Below are 17032 nucleotides of genomic sequence, written 5' to 3'. Positions count from 1 at the left end.
AGCAACAGAAGAAACCTTCCAGTCTCCCTGAAGCTGCAGAGGTAGCAATCTTTGCTGTACCTCCACTTGCAGACAGGGGCACAGTATGTTAGTGTCAACTTCTTTGTATCAAGGGGAAAGGGACACAGGCTCGGAAGATGAATAAGCAATCCCTGAGTACATAAAGAAAATACAGAAGGTATCCTGATCCCTTACACACACACCCCAAGGATGTAAACTTTGGCACATTTTGAAAGTTTGACCTCCTTTCTGATCTTAACACAGCTTCCTGGGAATTCAAGCAGCAGGCAGAATTTCTTAAACTTGTCCCTGTCTTAAACCATTCCCTAATCTTGCAGGCTCTCTATTGTGAATTTTGATCTATTATTTGAGAAAACCTTATTAGCTTACATAAATTAAAAACAAGCCCTGCAACTCTAGAACTAGCAGAATAAGGTACCACACAGATTAAGGGGCTAATTAAGCTGCAACCCAGTTGTATGACAGATTTTTTCAAACTATCCATCGCTTCCTATTTGCTCCATTTTGATATGATGTCTTGTAAACTGCCACTCACTTCTGCACCCCTCACTTCCCTGAGGCCTATGGCTTTCTGTCCTAGCGCAATGCACACTGTTCTCTTCACCAGTTTGCCTCCTCTTTAGACTGAGTATGAGTCCAAGGACTGATTTATTCCTCCAATTTAGTAACTTAACTCAAACTCTTAAAGATATTCAAGCACCCTAAGCCTGACTGGTGCTTCAGTGTCACCACAAAGAACAAGTCCTTGGATCAAACAGAAACAGGCTCTTAAACTTTGATTTGATCTAGGTGAAAGCTCAAGGTAATTCATACATAACCTCGTCTTGTTAGAGTGATTATCAAGTCTGCTGTATGCACACATTTCACCCAAATCTGCATCCAAACCTTACCCGCTCTTTGAACTGCTCTAAGTCAAGCTACTATTGCAAGCACAATTACTCAGACACTAAGTAACTCAGCTCTGCCTATCTTTGTACTTACACAGCTGTGGTGTTTCAGCATCTGAGCAACTCATTCTTAATTCACCATCTCTACTTTTCTGTGAAGTAAAAAAACAAATTCTCCTTTTTTCATAAGGAGAAAAGTGAAATGACTCACCCAAACTCAAATTCATACAAAAGGTGACTCTTTCTAGCCTGTCCGACTAACTTTTCCCTTCTACAGCTCTAAGAATACCTGTAAAGCACATAATTACCTCAAGACAAAAAAATATTTACAAGCTCCCTCTCAGCATAGAGCCAAGCATGACAGACACATAGCAACTTCTATGACACTGCAGAAGGAAACGTTTTTCCTCAGAGAAGACATATGCAGATAGCAGACCTGCTTCACTGCTGTGCTGCAAGACACCTTTTCACAGTGTGGGTTCTGGACCATGGCTGTACTTCACCATGCAAAAGACAACAGCAGTGCTCATGTCTTAAAAAAAAAGGATTAGATAGCAGTGAATGCATCTGCCAGCAGCAGGGCAGAATTGTCAGCCCTCTCTGAAAGTACCCGAAGGTTATAGCATGGTTCTTGAAAATCCATCACAATTTAGTTCCACTAGCAGCACCCCTTAGTACCATATTTTACAGTAAGAGCAGGCAGGCAGTGAAGAACTTGGCTCTGCCTAGTCCAGATTTCAGCTACCCTCAACTACCTATTCTTCACCACTTTTTTTATCCCAGAGACAACTTCACAACTCAACACGCTTTTACTTTCGGCTGGAGTAGCTTCTTTCAGCACTTTCCCAGATGTACTGAGGTTGGTGCGCATCCTTGCTTGATCTCTGCTCTAATCCTTCAAATGTAGCACAGGCTCCTTCTGCCTGTAATGCCAGAGGCAGCATGCCAAGAGAAGGGGCACCTTTCAGTACATACCACATGGTTTCTTGGTTTGCCCTCTTCTGCCCTACTCTGCTCAGCCTTTGTCACAACTTGCAGGACTACTGAAACCCTGAGTGGCTGAGGTTTTGCTTGGTTTTCAGGGTTTTTTCAGGTTTTTTAAAAAGCTGTTGTACCATAGTCAATTTATCAAGCAAACTGAACTGCCTGTACATCTTTAACAGCAGCAGATAGCTCTAAACCTGTTGAAGGACCTTGTTAGTGGTCAAAAAAACCACCGTAAGAGCAGCAAGACCAACCTTAATTTGATTTTCAAGAGTCTAGCAGATTCAAGATGGCTCACAAACAGCCTTCAAGATTGCTAAGAGAAATAGTAAATAACAAGCTCCCAAAGGTTTTGTTAGCTTTCTTACTAATTCATCTCCAGCCTCCCACTTCACATGAAACTCAGAATGTGCGGTTGTTTTTCATTAAGTTGCATGAGCACAAGCCACCGATATTTAAAGGAAGACTGTACCTGTGGAGCCTGATACAATTGCATTGGCAAAGGAAAAAAAAAAAAAAAAAAATGAAGCAGCAAAGGCAATTCACTAGCCGTCATACAGGTCATTTTAGGCCAGGAAGATATTCTTAGCACCAGTCTGAAGGCTCCAATGAGGTCAACATCAGAAACAGAAAGCACTTCCAACTTCTTCCCTTCTTGCTATGCCCAGAAATCCCCCATCTGAGTGTTAATGAAGCCCAATGCTCTTTAACCTGTGTAACCCCAGACCAAATAGTATAATAGCACGCATTACACAGACGAAGTCGAGTTATGACCTAAGTATCCATCTGCTTTGCTGTCAGATTCTTTATTTCCCAATTGCTAACACCCCTCCCCACCAGTCAATTACACCAGGCTCTGCAGCACCAGAGCGATTGGTAATTGGAGTCCAACATATGGAGGAAAAGGTTCACTATAACTACCAAGTGTTAATTCTGAGCCAAACTCTGTTGAGATATTAATTAGCTCTTCAGGTCAGGATGTTCTCTCAGATGAGAGAATTCCTCAGAGGCCTACTCGGCTGCCACTCAGTTCTTACTCAACCCATCTGCCTTTGATATCCTAGCAGGGAATTCAAGTTCACTAAGCATTTACCCTGCTACATGGTTAGCATGGAAGACCTCTGATGTCAGTAACAGCTTACATGGAATAGCTGACTAATAGAACTGAGACACACTGAGGGATCGTGTCCAGATACAAGCATGCAGATTGCAAGACGCCACATTCAGACACTTCTTGTAATCCACTGCACAGCAGCACAAAGGAGGCAGTTCCCAAATCTCAGCATATGCCCTCCTGCGGGCTCACTATAGCCCCCAGACACAAAAGAAGCTAAGTAAAATGCAACATAACTCCACTGTACAAAGCAGTAACAAAATAACGGGCAGTTCAGAAACCAGACTCCAGACGTAACACTGGACCCTAGGATTTTAGGACAGAAACAAGCCTCCAGGAGCTGACCCAGGATAGAAAGGCAGTGGCAGCTCAGGGCTCACAGTTCATGCACAGCAGAAGAAAATGAAGCAGATTAAGGCTCAAAAGATAAACTGCAAGTACAGCAAAACTCAATCTTGTGGCCCTGAGCAAAGCAACAATAATAAATCATGCACAATAAGCACTCATTTTTCAACAGCTTTTGTGCCTATACTGCAGTTTGAAGCAGTCATTAATCAACCTTAAGTACAAGAAACTTAGGGTTCTTCTGGAACTTCATAGCAGGTCTCACCCAGCTGCTACACAAGCTCTATATACCTCAGGATTGTCACAGCACATCAGAAGTGAAATACAAAAGTTAAGCTCAATATTGTCTTCGCTGACGACAAGAACCACATACGAAATTTTACTTGCATATTTTTACAGATCAGAGCTGCTAACCATCAATACACAACAAGTTTGATGAAGCTATCTACACCAGATACACTTTTGAGGAATTAGTCTCAAAAGAAAATGCAGGGTACTTCAGAAGTTGGATGCATTTGTCCCACAAGCTCTACTTTTAAATAGGTGAAATCTGTTTAGACGTTAAGACCAATGAAAATCACACTTGTTACCCAACTCTGAGTAACACAGAGAAAATAAGGACTTCGAGTCCAGCCCATCTATTTTCCCTGAGTGATTCCAACATTCCCTCAGTTCAGCTGCTCACACACTTACCCATCGGTATACATACGAGCGCTCACGAATAGGGATAAGTCATCATCATGGCTGCTTTGCTGGCTGCTCTGCTGGCTGCTGCAAGATGAGACAGGAAAACAAAAGCAGTTAGATTTTTCTAAGCCCCCATGAAACACTCAAGCCACAAGGAAAACACCAGGTTAATACTTCATATTCAAGGGTGCAAAGAGAAAGCAACAGCAGACAGTAAGCCCGTATCTGTATTACAATGAGCATAACAGGTTTGAAGCCTCCTAACCTCACTTCGTGACACTTTCGTAAGAATTTTCTGAAATAAAGAAGTCACCTTGCACATCACCTATAAAGAGTGTTTCATCATGCCATCCCAAAACAGTTTCATAGAGCCTAACATTCATACACCTAACTGCTGCACGTTCCTATATTCCCCCTTCTAAGCAGCAGGGCAAAACAGCAGTTACAGCGAACTCTTACTACGGATGAAGTGGCCAACACAAAGTATCTGGTGGAGAGTTGCATGTTGAGCCCACAAGATGTCACTGTCCCCATTTAACACGCTGTTCTGGGGGTGAATAGCCCGCTCCCAGCACATCATCTGTTGCATGGAGTTAGCCTTCTTCCTTTCCATCAGCTTCCACCTGCTCCAGGGACCCATCGGGGTTCCCGATTCTCACTTGTATAGCTTCATTTTTTTGCGAAAGCTTTCCTTCCGAGTTGTAGATAGATCCGATTCTGCCTTCAGGTAACAGATCACAGTGAAAAGAGCAGATGTTCCAAGGCTACTTTTAATCTGCTTCGCCTGGGTACCACTAGCTGTGGAATCATGGCAACAGTTTTAGCACAAAGCGCACTCCCACCTGGGACACTGGGTACACTTGTCTGAGCACACAGGCTGCACTAAAAATGCTGTGGCTTCACTGCTGGTAGGACCTAAACTGTTAAAGAAACCAATTCAGGTACACATACACAACCACAGCTTCTACCACACTGCACACAGATCTGCACATCACATTGCCCAAAGGCACAGAAATAAGAACACAGTATCAAAAAGTAACAAATTGCATTTTTTCATTCTAAAAAGCAATAGTTCTCAGCCAGTAATATCTTTTTTGAAGGGAAAAACATAGTACCAGAACACAGCAATAGGATTTTTCCATGAAGTCTACTTGTTTGTTTAGGACTTTTTACCGGGCCTTAACCATTTCAACTACTGTAAGGAGGATGCTATCTCCTAGAAGAAAAGACTTGCCTTTGCTGTGCAAAAAGCATTCTTTAACTTCTCTCAGCAATACTCTGTCTCACTCTACATTAGGTTCTCAAAAAAATTGACATTTTCCTTCTCTAGACATACTCTACACTTGCACAGAAAAAATATAGGTATTCTTATCTACCTATGTTTTACAGCGCAACTACAGAAAGGATCCCTTGAACAATAACAAGTGTATTGAATTGATAAATTAAGCCCCATGCCAAAAAAAGGATTACTTTAACCACCACAGAGTATTAACACAGAAAATACCTGAAAGGGTTTAAAAGTTTATCTATAATCTTGTCTTCATTCTTCCAAAGAAAGACTAAACACAGCCAAAGCAGGCAGGGGACGAAACACAGCGAGCAAATACCTCAGTGACAGATGGGAAGTACATGCTCTGCCACTAAACAGCATTTCAACAAATCCGTATAAATGGCTCTAACAAGCCCCCATGTTCACTTTCGAGGGGTCTGAATACCTAAAACTCCTGCCTTACTCCCCACCAAGTATGCTTTTAATTAGTTTATTTTCTTGGAAGACTGTTCACAGGTTTTAAGGTGAACATGGCATATTCCTCTAGCATGACTTTTACTCTTAAAAGAGGTACTTCATCTTCCCCCTTGAGGCCAGAGTTTTTGCCGAAGATGTTTGCAGTTTCCTCTGCAAAGAAAAAAAGTCAATCTTATTTCATTTAACTTTTTCAACCACCTTGATTTTGACCACCTGCTTCTCCAAGATCTTCAAGGACTTCATCTTATTCAACAAGACCTTTCTGAGCACCACAATAAGCTGTCTTGGGGACCCACTTAACATTTGAGAGGCATCACACACACCTAGCACTGTCCACCATTTTTGCTACCTGTTCAGAAGATGAGGCAAAAAACTTTTTCTTACAGTTCTGATAGAAAGGAGAGCAAGTCAAAACTTCCAGAAAAAAAGTAATTAGGGATAGGTATTTATAAAATCCTCAAAGAAACAGTAAGAAAGTAGCCTTTGAGGTTGGACATACAAACCCGTAAAACTCACGCAATATTTATGACTTCCAGCTACAGATCCCAAGTCCATGCACTGCACAGAAGTCATAGGCACACAACTTGAGTGGGCACACACACAATCCCAGAACACGCTTTGCTTGTTTCCCCATTACACAGTATACAGTTTTACCATCAGTGCAAAGACAGGTAAACGTTTTTGCAAAAGCCTCTCAGCAAGGGGACACTTAATTTTCTGCTCCGCACACCCACATACTTAGTCACTCTTTTCTTAAGTGTCTCACAGTAGAAAAGATAATTAGAGACTAAGAATCTTGTATTGGCTTCAAGGCATAAATCAACAGCTGGATAAGAATAATATACCCCAAAAAGCAAAGTAGCATCTTTCCTGTACTTCTGAGCTTAATCATGGCCCAGCAAAGTGGTTTGGAAGAGGCACAAAAGGAACCACAGTTTCCCTCCTAATTCTAACAAATTGTCACGCTTTTGATGAGAAAGCATGGCAGGGACTATTTCTACAACTACTTGTTTCTTCATAAAATACCTTCCCACAAAACTTTGCCATTTTAATTCAGGTCAAGCAGATACAATCAAAACTTACCAGAGGAGAACTCCCAATATATCGCAGCCCAACAATAGCAGCACCTGCTGTGCCGGTAATCCCACGTGAAAGTTCACTTTTGGACAGTTATACAAGGTGAACCTTAGACATTTTCATGCTCACCCACCTTCCACTAAATTTCTCATTCAGAAAGTCCTCTAAATGAAGGTTTAAAATTTAATGGAATCCAGATATTGCAACACACTGCAACACAGCACCTTACCCCCTTGTCACTAGCGAGCACAAGGCTACAAGCGATGAAATAAACTGAGACCAGGAGAAAGAAATTAATTTTTACCCACTTGTCTGTCTGAAGGTATTCAACATGAGCTGTTCCACTACAGCAGTGGTTTGCATGGAAACTTCGCAAAACTTTGTGAGCTTTTCACACAGAGAAAATAGTTTCAGCATTCTGCCTATTAGACAGTGCAGCTACTAAACTCCCTAGAAAGTACAGAGCACTTGAAATGCAGAGACTATTGTCTTACCATGCTTTTCAGTTGATTTTAAGCTGACCTGCTTTTAAGATGACCACGTACCTTTGAGACAGTATAATAACAAGTTACTGTTATACTAGAGATAATATAAGTAGATAAGAAAGGTATGATTTGTACAGAGGACTAAAAAGGGGGGAAGGTTTTAGATACAGTCATGTTGGTTTTGTATCTGCGGAGAAGGCCAAAAGCTGGTTAAAAAAACAATCTCAGAGAACCTGCAAAACAAGCTTACCTCATTCCTAAACTCAATCATAAACTTCAATTTGGACAAGGCTTAAGTCTTTGGGTACACAGGCCCAATGTGCTTCCTTCTCATGATTTCCATGACACTAAACATTACTTTAAGGCTTATACCCTGTGGTTTTTCCTCATTTCTCTTGCAAATATTCAGACTCATAGCATTACTTACTACTTCAGGAACTGATGAAGAGCTTTAAATACAGATTAACCACATCTTTTAACAATTAAATCTTTGAAGAGTCTACTTCCACAACTCTTCTGTCTCACTGCTCTCACACAACTTACCCAGGCAGCTGAAGTACAAAAGAAACATCTTTCTACTGACTGAGAAACAGGTGTTCTGATCGCACCCTCCCCACTTCGTTGCAAGCTGGAGATAAAAATGTCAGTTTTGCACTATTTGCAAGACTTCTGAATACTGAAGAAAAATAAGAGTCTGTTTTGGAGTGTAAGAATCTCTGTATTGTTTCGTCTACAGTGTATCTTGATAAGTGCATAAAGGAAAACAAATCCCCAAACATCTTCAGAGTCCTTTTTCTTTTCTTCAAAGTATCAGCTCAGTTGCCAGTTCATCTTTCCACTGCATCAGAAGACCCAGCCACCACTGTTCTACAGAAAAACACATTCCTAAAAATGCTTGTTACTTTTCTCTTCTACCACCTGTAATTTGTTACAGGTCTTAAATAGATTTAATTGACTTCGTGACCCATGTAAACACACATATACTTAGATGAACACTCAGGAGAGTTACACAAAAGAACCTTCTTTTCCACATCTTGCCAGAAGCAAAAGTGAACAGACTACAGGTGCTAAAAAAAGCGCAAAACTTTTGTGTCTTAAATATTTAAATTTTTCTCTCGTACCCCAACTTGGCAAGTTATGAACCATACTACAGATGTTTGTACTATTCTTATCCTCCTATTTTTTTAATAATCTCATTTTATTCTGTGATATCAGTCTAAATGAGGCAGAGCCAAGATCTCTTATCGTTTTACACATGAACAGGCTTTTAAAGCTAAACAGGTCTTCTAGTACAATATATTTGTCCAGATTTCACAAAGCTTAGACACTCAGGTCGACATTTGCACACAAACAACCTTCTGGAACTTCTATAACCCTCCAGATGTGGGTGATAAGTCTGCCACACTTTTAGATCTGCAGACATGTTTGGCAGATTTTTATTCAAAGGAAATTTTTTCAGCAGTGAAAGATGAATGGGGCAAAAAAATAGGAAAGAAATGGCAATACCCTGGAAGATAGGATCAGTTAATGGGTTTGGAGTGTTTTTCATAAAAACCTGTGGCCTTCACAATGCTATTGTTCTTCACAGCTGTTAGCAAGATTTCTACGTCTAACCCACATGAATATTTTTTGTTCATTTTGTTTAATTAACCTCCTTTATTCATAAGGCTTTAGGTTCAGTATTAATCATTCCAAAAAGTAGCAAAATTGTCAGTTGTCTATCAGGTATACATAAATTCTTCAATTGCTTTCAGCAACTGTAGCAACAGTTTTTGGAACTAAAAGCTACTGTTCATGATATCTCACAATACATGAATATTGACATCCACAGATTTGGGAACTACAAGACGTGCAGGTTACAATCAATACAGCAGTCAACTTGTACCAAGATTTCTGTTGAAATTTACAAAGCTCTTTTGCTATTTGAAGAACTAAAGGGTTCTTCTCATCCTCACAGCTGCAAACACAAAAACTCCAATCTATCTGCCTTAAAAGATGCTACACATCAATTGAAATGTCTGAAGAACTGCTACCAGAAAATGTATAGCAGTACCAATACCTGGTCTGATTTAATTCCAAGGTGACAAAGAAATTAAATACATCATGCCTTTTAAGTGGTATTCTTATACTGCCAAAACCCATATCATTTGAAGCCAGAACTCTTAAATCTAAAAGATTCATGAAAAATCTAGAATGTTTTAGACAATTCCATGATGCTCAGTCTTCATCTGCAAACCCTTCAGATAAGTGTTCCTGCCCATCTTTCCTTGGCATCACCAACACAGGACAACAAAACTAGATTCAAATTCAAGCCTCAGGTGTGACAGAAAAGGTCCCTCTGTTTTCCCAGAGAGGGCTTCAGGAGCTTGTCAAAAACAAAGCAGTAATATTGTCTTTGAGTTTCACCCTCCTACTCGACTCATTTTTCAGAACATAGCCCCGCTCATATTTTTCACGAGACAGCAGAAATAGACCTCCCAGCCCCAGCTGCCTAACAGCACCTCTTTGTCCTCAGCCAATTAAATTCCTGTCATCAAAAGCACTGTTACTATGGTTGCATAGATATATAAATGACTGTGCTATTAGAACTATCAAGGAATTGTCAGGTGGAGGGAAAGAAAGGAGAATAAGGGACATGAGTCCGAAATCACTACCCTAAGCTCCAAGGGATAACAGTCTCCGTCATCAAGAAGGGCTGGCCTTCTGATACACCTGAACTTTTCAGTCTGTGAATTAAAAGCCAAAGCACCTTCAGCAATACAGCTTTCCCACTGGTGCTGCAAGTTCCCACTCTCAGCCACACATGTAAAGTTGTCAGGGGAACACACCCCTCAACACTCAAGGCAGCAAGCTAACATCAGGCTTCATTACAAAAGTTAAGGAAGAGTCATGTTTGGCAAACTAATTGCTCAACTGATACCAAGCCCTATGGAAGGAAGGTACCACAACATCTCTAAGGATCACAGCACCCTTTGTTTACACAACCCTGTTCAGCGTAAGGACTGACTATGAAGAAGTTTCCTCAAAGAACTAGGTGGCAAGCACCCTGTCAGCCAACTGAATTTGAAATGGGGATATGCAGAGGCAAGAAGAAAAATTGTACCCAAGCTGTCACCGTGGATCAGTGCAACAATGGAAGGTAAAACTAGGAGGTGAAATTTCTACTGCCTTTTTTAACCTCAATTTAGAGCATGCACTGCCTGGAGCCTAGCATACTGCCAGCATTCCCAAGAACCCAAGCAGCAGTTCCTACTCCCAACCTTCCTTTTTTTTAATAACTCAGTTTCATATATGGGGGGGATGTAAAGCAATGTTTACAGTCTAAACCTGTTAGTAATGTTCAAAAAAGATAACGGACAGTTGCTTTTAACACTTAGACCGTCATCATGATAAGCATTAATTCTGTCCTTAGCAGTCAGAGTTGGAGAGCCAGAGTCTGAAACTGCAGTAGAGTGATCTCATCGTCCTGGAAAGGGTTACAAGTAACAGGATGGACAAGTTTTCTCCTTTCACTGGATTAAATTAATAAATGAAAAGATCAGCATCAACCTTCACAGCTGTCAAGGCAAGCCCCTTCATCAACATCACATTCCATAATTAACAATAGACATCCTGAATTTCAAAACACAATCCAGTGAAAAACAACTGTGTGATCATGTGAACACAATGCTTAGTTGTTAAATGCCACTAACAGGTACAGTGCTGTTTAAGAGATGAAATTCAGACAGTCCAAAGGTAAATATTTGCTGAGTAGATAAATAGCATTGAAGTTCCAGGCTGTTTGTAAATTAGTCATTTTTGATACTCTTTTGTGACTGGCCATCCTAAACAACACCAAAAAGCAAATATTTGAAAAGAAAACCATGAACTAGTGCACAAAGGCAGTAAGATCAAGCCACGAAAAAAAAAAGAGCTGGTGGGATTCCCAGGCACTTCACACACATTGTCCTAAACAAGTGACAAAAAAAAATTCAAATGGTACATCAGTACTCTTCCTAAGAGATATGCATACATCAATTTAGAAAATTCAGTTCACTGGAAGCACAGATCAGGTCTCATTTGAACTTGCAGGTTCAAAAAGGAAAAAGACTACATTAACAGCTCTGTTGCTACTAAGTCATCATTCATGTACTCTCCTGCTTCAGATTAGAAGAGATACCACATAAATGGCAGTTTGTGCTTATGGACTTCACAGAGCTAGCAAAAGCAGACACGATTGGCTGCTTACTATAGAGCGCTACATGAAAAGGCTTTTCCCGTTTTTGCTTTGAAGATGCAAACAGAGTACAAATACAAGCCAAATACCCAATAAAGTATTCGAGCCCCAAATTCAAACCATAGGATACTCCCATGTCTCCTGTTACTTCAGTTTTCTCCGGAAATCTAAGTTGTAAACATGGCTTAAGGGATTAACAAGAAGAGACATCTTCCAAAAATTTGGGACAGTATTAGAACATGTAAACAAATAATTTGTGCCAACTCCCCTCTACACTTTGAAATACATTATATCTGACATTTGTCCTCCCAAAAACACCAATCAACCATCTTGAGCTACAACCAGAACATGAAAAAAACCGCAATCCATTTGCCTCTTCCATTATGAAATCCCTGTGGAGCTGTCAGTGGCTCACACAACGGAGATTCCAACAAGCATTTTACCAAAACCTTAAAAAGCAAAAGTGCACTGGCAATTTCAGCATGCACACATGTACGACTTCCTGCAGCAGCTTGCTGTAGCAAAGGAGAAGCCCCACTTCCTCTCCTGTGACCTATAACTGAAACATGGAAGTTCACAAAAGCCAGAGAAACTGAGAACTATAACATTTACTCTGCACTCATTTCACAGCTTCTTGGAATTGTATGGCATGAAGTGAACAAAACTTTAGTCCCCCAAGCCTTTCTAGTCCTTTCTAATGACAAGCAGCACAGGGCTTGAACCATTCTGTCCTCATTAAGTACTTTTCCGAGGTTATTAACTACTGCTACTACTATTCTCTAAATACAGTAGTAGTCTTTTGCATTTTTAACATGTTGTTAGAGGCATTTTACAACTTAGGTGAGTCTTTCCCTTTAGCTGAACCTGTCATTTAGGACTTCAGCAAGTGTCAAGAGTTCCCAGCGGAAGATGTAACAGAGTACCTTCACCTTTAGAAATGTCTTGAGCTACATCACCATCTATTCCTCACTGATCCAACGAAACCCACAACAAGTTTTACATTCTTAGGAGCACCAACATTTTGTATTTATTAAATAATCTGGATGCTGTGAATGACCAAACAAATCTGTCTTTTGGACAACGATTAGCAGAAGACAAACCAGGGGATCTTGGATAACTCAAGGGAAAGGGAACTCTGGGAAGGGATTGCAAGCATCAGGACACAGCAGCTTCCAAGACCTCCTACAAGATAAGATTTGGGAAGAAATAATAATGAGCAAAAGACAACTCAAAATTTTTACCATTCTTGGCGTTCTGACTCATTTCTTCCCACTGTAGGGGAGCACGTTTGGATTACCACTAGCACGACCTTCGCCCAGCATGAGTGCCTCACAGGAAACAGTTCAAGTATAAGAGATCTACCGTAATTCAACTGTTGTGTATGCACTGTTGTTGAGCATTCACACAGGAGCCTAAGTCAGGCAACGATCACGCAGAGCCCACCCACTTACATTCAGCTTCTACCAATGGAAGGGTGGAAGCACAGGATCTCATTCCAATACCAAACTTAGGCCAAAAAAAGAGAAGTCCTTTAAGACCTATGATCTACCCTCTCGGCACTTCTTGCTTTGCACTTCAGGAATCACATGCAGTTCCAGAGATTACTAGCAAGGGTGGCTTTAAGAGTCAATAAATTAAAGCAGATACACTCTCACACCCACAAATCAAAAATGCATGTTCATTACACACATAGCAAAAGGCTAACAGATTGCTTCTACTAGCCTGTGAGGAAAGAAACATCGTCATGCCTTGATAACAAGTTTGTGCACTTGAGTGCAGGGTTCATACTAAGCTGTATGCAGCTAAATAACTTCTATCAACACCTTGGTAACAAATGAAGAGTATAGGCAAGAAACTGTCTGTATCCCTTAAAAAAATAATTCTATTTATCATCTGTGCAGGCCATCAGAGCATCAGACTTCCTGTTTGAATCCTCACGCTTTTGTACAAGGACAAGTTACAGGGAAACCCCTACCCCCAAGAAATGGCTTCTTCCTGCTCTTTCACCTTCAACAACTGTGTCATAGGCAAGCAAGGCTCTTTGACACCATCTCTGCTGTTCAATGAAAAGAAATCAGTCTCTCTTCTGCTCTCGCTGTCAGCCACTGAACAGCTTTTAGAGAACCAGCAGATAAACCAACCTTAAGCTTATCCAGGCTGTTACAAACTAAGCAGTGATACAGGACTTTTTTTAGGGCTGAGTTCCCACGTGAAAAAAAGCAACCAGCCTTCATCAGACCAGGAGCATTACAGACAGCATTTTGAGTCCTAAAAGTATTTGCTTATTCACTTGGATGCTTACTGTATGCTAATGGTCAGAGCTATTGCTCTTGCTCAGAGGCATGCAAGTAACACATGCATCACCAAATTAAGTCAGCTGGTGCAGCTTGCTCTCAACTACCAGCTTTCCTAGGAAAACCCATACAAACAGGCAGACATCTGGCCAAGTAACACGGGTAAAGATTAACCAGACTCCAAAAAATCTCAAACTGCTTTATAACAATTTAAATAGAAAGGAACAACTGGAAGCAAACTGTACTCATTTCTCTGGTGGCAACTGCACACTGATGGCTGCCCCCTTTACTAGGTGAAATCTAGGAACATGGGTACTTATTAGTCTGCTGCATCCCTAGCAGACACATGACTGACCACATTGGGAATTCCTGTTACCATAGGATTACAACTAACCAGCTGGACAGTTCAAGCATCAGCACTAGCTCAAACCTGAGACAGGGCTTGGTGGAAAAACCACTGGATGAAATGCTGCAACCTTTGCTCTAGCACAGGAGTTCTTGTTGCCCTTGAAGAAATGCTTAATATAGTAAATGACATCACTAGCATCTGTTACAAACAGCAACATCATAATAAAACAGCAGCAAGAAAGAGCTACTGCCCTAAAGAACCAAGTCTGAAGTAGGGAAAGGTCGACAGCCAGTATCTACCTGCTTTACAGAAAGTCAGCTTCCTACCCTGCTGTTTTATAACAGATTTTCTTAAGTAACAGCCTCAGGGCACAGTAAGGTTTACCCCAGAGCGCTAGCTGCTAGTCTTCCAAATTAAAGCCACAAAATTCTTCAGGGCTCAGTTTCTGTGACTAACTCCCCACAGATTCTGCTTTCTCTGTGTTGTTTCCATGCCTGCTGAATTTTGAAAGCACAATGATGATCTCTGCATTCCGCAAGCCCAGGTGCTCAGCACAAAGTGGCCAAACAGTTGTTGAAGGGTTTTTTTTCCCCTTCTCTGAACTGGAAAGTGAAAGGCTCCATTTGACAACATCATGTTTCCCATTGCAAAAGGGATAGAGTTGGAGCCTGCTACATATGACGAAAGGAGGTGCGACGCTGGCTTTGATATGCTACTTCCACCTAATCCATCAACCACTTCAGCTTTTTTCCAGTCACTGCTTCAAAAACATGACTGGGGTTAAGCAAGAAACGTCTTACTGATGAATAAGGAGAAAGCTGTCAAAACAGCCATGGAGATGTGTATGTGAATGAACCAAGTTTTCTTATGCCTTCACACCAAAAGAAATCAATCTTGGCCTGTGTCTCAAACACATTCCCTATCACTATGCCCCAGTTAAATCCTTTAGTTGGAAAAGATACCCTGTGTGTTGAACTTCAAACCTGAACTTTGTGCTTTTGACACTTTAGCACATGCCTTATGCATTATCCTTCCCCTGCTTTCTATGCTGTAACTGAATTACTACTTCTATCACCACAGCTAAGGGAAAATCAGTAACATTTCTCAACCGAGATGTTTTTCAGTGTTAGCTTTTTAAATGAGGTATTATTAAATCTTTGATGCCTTGTGTTTATCAATGAAGTTTCTCCAAAAGTTAATACAAATGACAGACTGACCTTGCAAAAAGGACCTCATGGAAAAAAGTTGCCACATAATCAGAGTGGATATTAGTAGAAAAAAGAGCTGTCCTATAAACATTCAAGCAACACAGACATCAGTAAGTCAACCTAGTAGGTTGGGTGCAACAACAAAGACACAAGTTCCTCCTTTTTATGGAAGTGCAGCACACACTTTCAGGCATAAACCCACACAGACTGCATGGCAGTTGCAAAGCAACAAAAGAGAAACTGGCCAGAACTAAGCTAGAATAAGGATTTATAATTAACTCATTTCTCAGAGAAATTTGGTTGTGTCTTGTCTATGTTGGGGCTCCCGGAAAGGCAGACACTTCCACTCTGCAAAGTGAAGCGTATTGCCTGCAGTAGACCCTGATTGCACCTGCGGAGGATTACATGAAGTACAGCTTTTTCTTCATAGGGTAACCCACTAACTCCTCAGGCCATAATTCTTCTGTGTTGACAAGCTCTTGCAGAAATTCATGAATTATTTGTCCTCTTTTGAGCCAAAGGGCCAAGGACTTTCATATCTGGAATGCAGCCAAGAACTGAACCCAGACATCTTGCCACACAGACCCACCCATTAGCCACAAGGCTACTTTGTTTCTCCCTTGTCCTCACACTCTCCCAATGTCAGCAACCCAAGGAAGAATTTCAGAGAAGCTCTCAGCAGTAAGAGTAAATATCAACAAGACAAAACGCAGACAGAGGTTTGGCATCATCACTCCCTGCCCTGGTAATCCCAAAGAGGACACATCCCCACTCTTGCAGATCTCTTCAGGACACCTTAATCAAGTTAAGTCTTACCTCGCATTATTTCAAGATAGTCTCCCCTCACTCAGAAGCAAGTTCTTCTCACCAGCTCTCTATTACCTGTAGAGAGTACGCAGAGGACTGCAACCAAGTGCAGAGCCTAGCACTTGAGTTTCTAACTTGCCTACTGTTCGCACGTAAGGATTAGGCCATTTTGTCCAGCATCACAGGAAGTCCAACCAACTACATTACCCATTCCAGACAAACTGTGAGGACAAAGTCCCAGCAACAAGCGCGTCAGGATTCCTAGAGAAACAATAGACCCTGCCTACCTATTGTGCCTAGGTTCTTTGTGGAAGCAGGGAAGGGAAAAGAACATACCTGCTCTCACTGTATTCCTTCTCTCTCACACGCAGCCAATTCCGAAGGAGGAAGCGCTTACGCCGCGGGGAGGCAGTGGGTGTAGAGCAGTTGGACCAGGGAGTGTCTTCATCACTGGAGGGAGTGATTTCAATGGACGGGAGCTGCAGGTATTCCTTGCTGGAGGAAGGAGAATCCTGATACCTGCTGGCCTCCACGCTCTGCTCCTGCACGTTCTTCATCCGCCTCATCTTGAAGCGCTTTCTGCGCAGGGTTGGGGTGGACGAACTGGACCAGGCACGGCCACCCTCCACCACCTCCTGCTCTGGGACTTGCAGTGCTGGGAGCTGCAGTGTTTCTGTCATATTGGCAGCTGGTATCAGATGCCCTTTCTCTTTCTACTCCCACCCGCAGGCACACTAGCTCTGATGTCTGTGTAAACCACACCACAACACCAAAACTTGCCTTCCTCCTCCCTCACCCAGTCCAGTGCTGC

At 41.5% G+C, this 17032-nt stretch overlaps 1 protein-coding gene across 3 annotated transcripts in view; it reads right to left on the bottom strand.

The window, feature by feature from the left end:
- The window catches only part of GRAMD1B (GRAM domain containing 1B), a 103053-nt gene extending 86251 nt beyond the window's left edge, over window positions 1-16802 (bottom strand). The window contains exons 1-2 of one of the 3 annotated variants that reach the window (XM_075442619.1): window positions 16558-16802; window positions 4045-4122 (exon numbers count right to left, since the gene is read on the bottom strand). In XM_075442619.1, coding sequence (XP_075298734.1) covers window positions 4045-4122; window positions 16558-16787 — 308 coding nt within the window. In that variant the 5' untranslated portion in view covers window positions 16788-16802. Of the gene's footprint in view, window positions 1-4044; window positions 4123-16557 lie in introns of those variants that run through there. The other 2 variants (XM_075442612.1, XM_075442613.1) reach the window with 2 other exon arrangements.
- Between the last annotated feature and the right edge of the window lie 230 nt (window positions 16803-17032).

The sequence above is a fragment of the Opisthocomus hoazin genome, chromosome 24 (assembly GCF_030867145.1).
Source record: "Opisthocomus hoazin isolate bOpiHoa1 chromosome 24, bOpiHoa1.hap1, whole genome shotgun sequence".
NCBI classification, from domain to species: domain Eukaryota; kingdom Metazoa; phylum Chordata; class Aves; order Opisthocomiformes; family Opisthocomidae; genus Opisthocomus; species Opisthocomus hoazin.
This window is presented reverse-complemented; position numbering and strand designations above follow the sequence as displayed.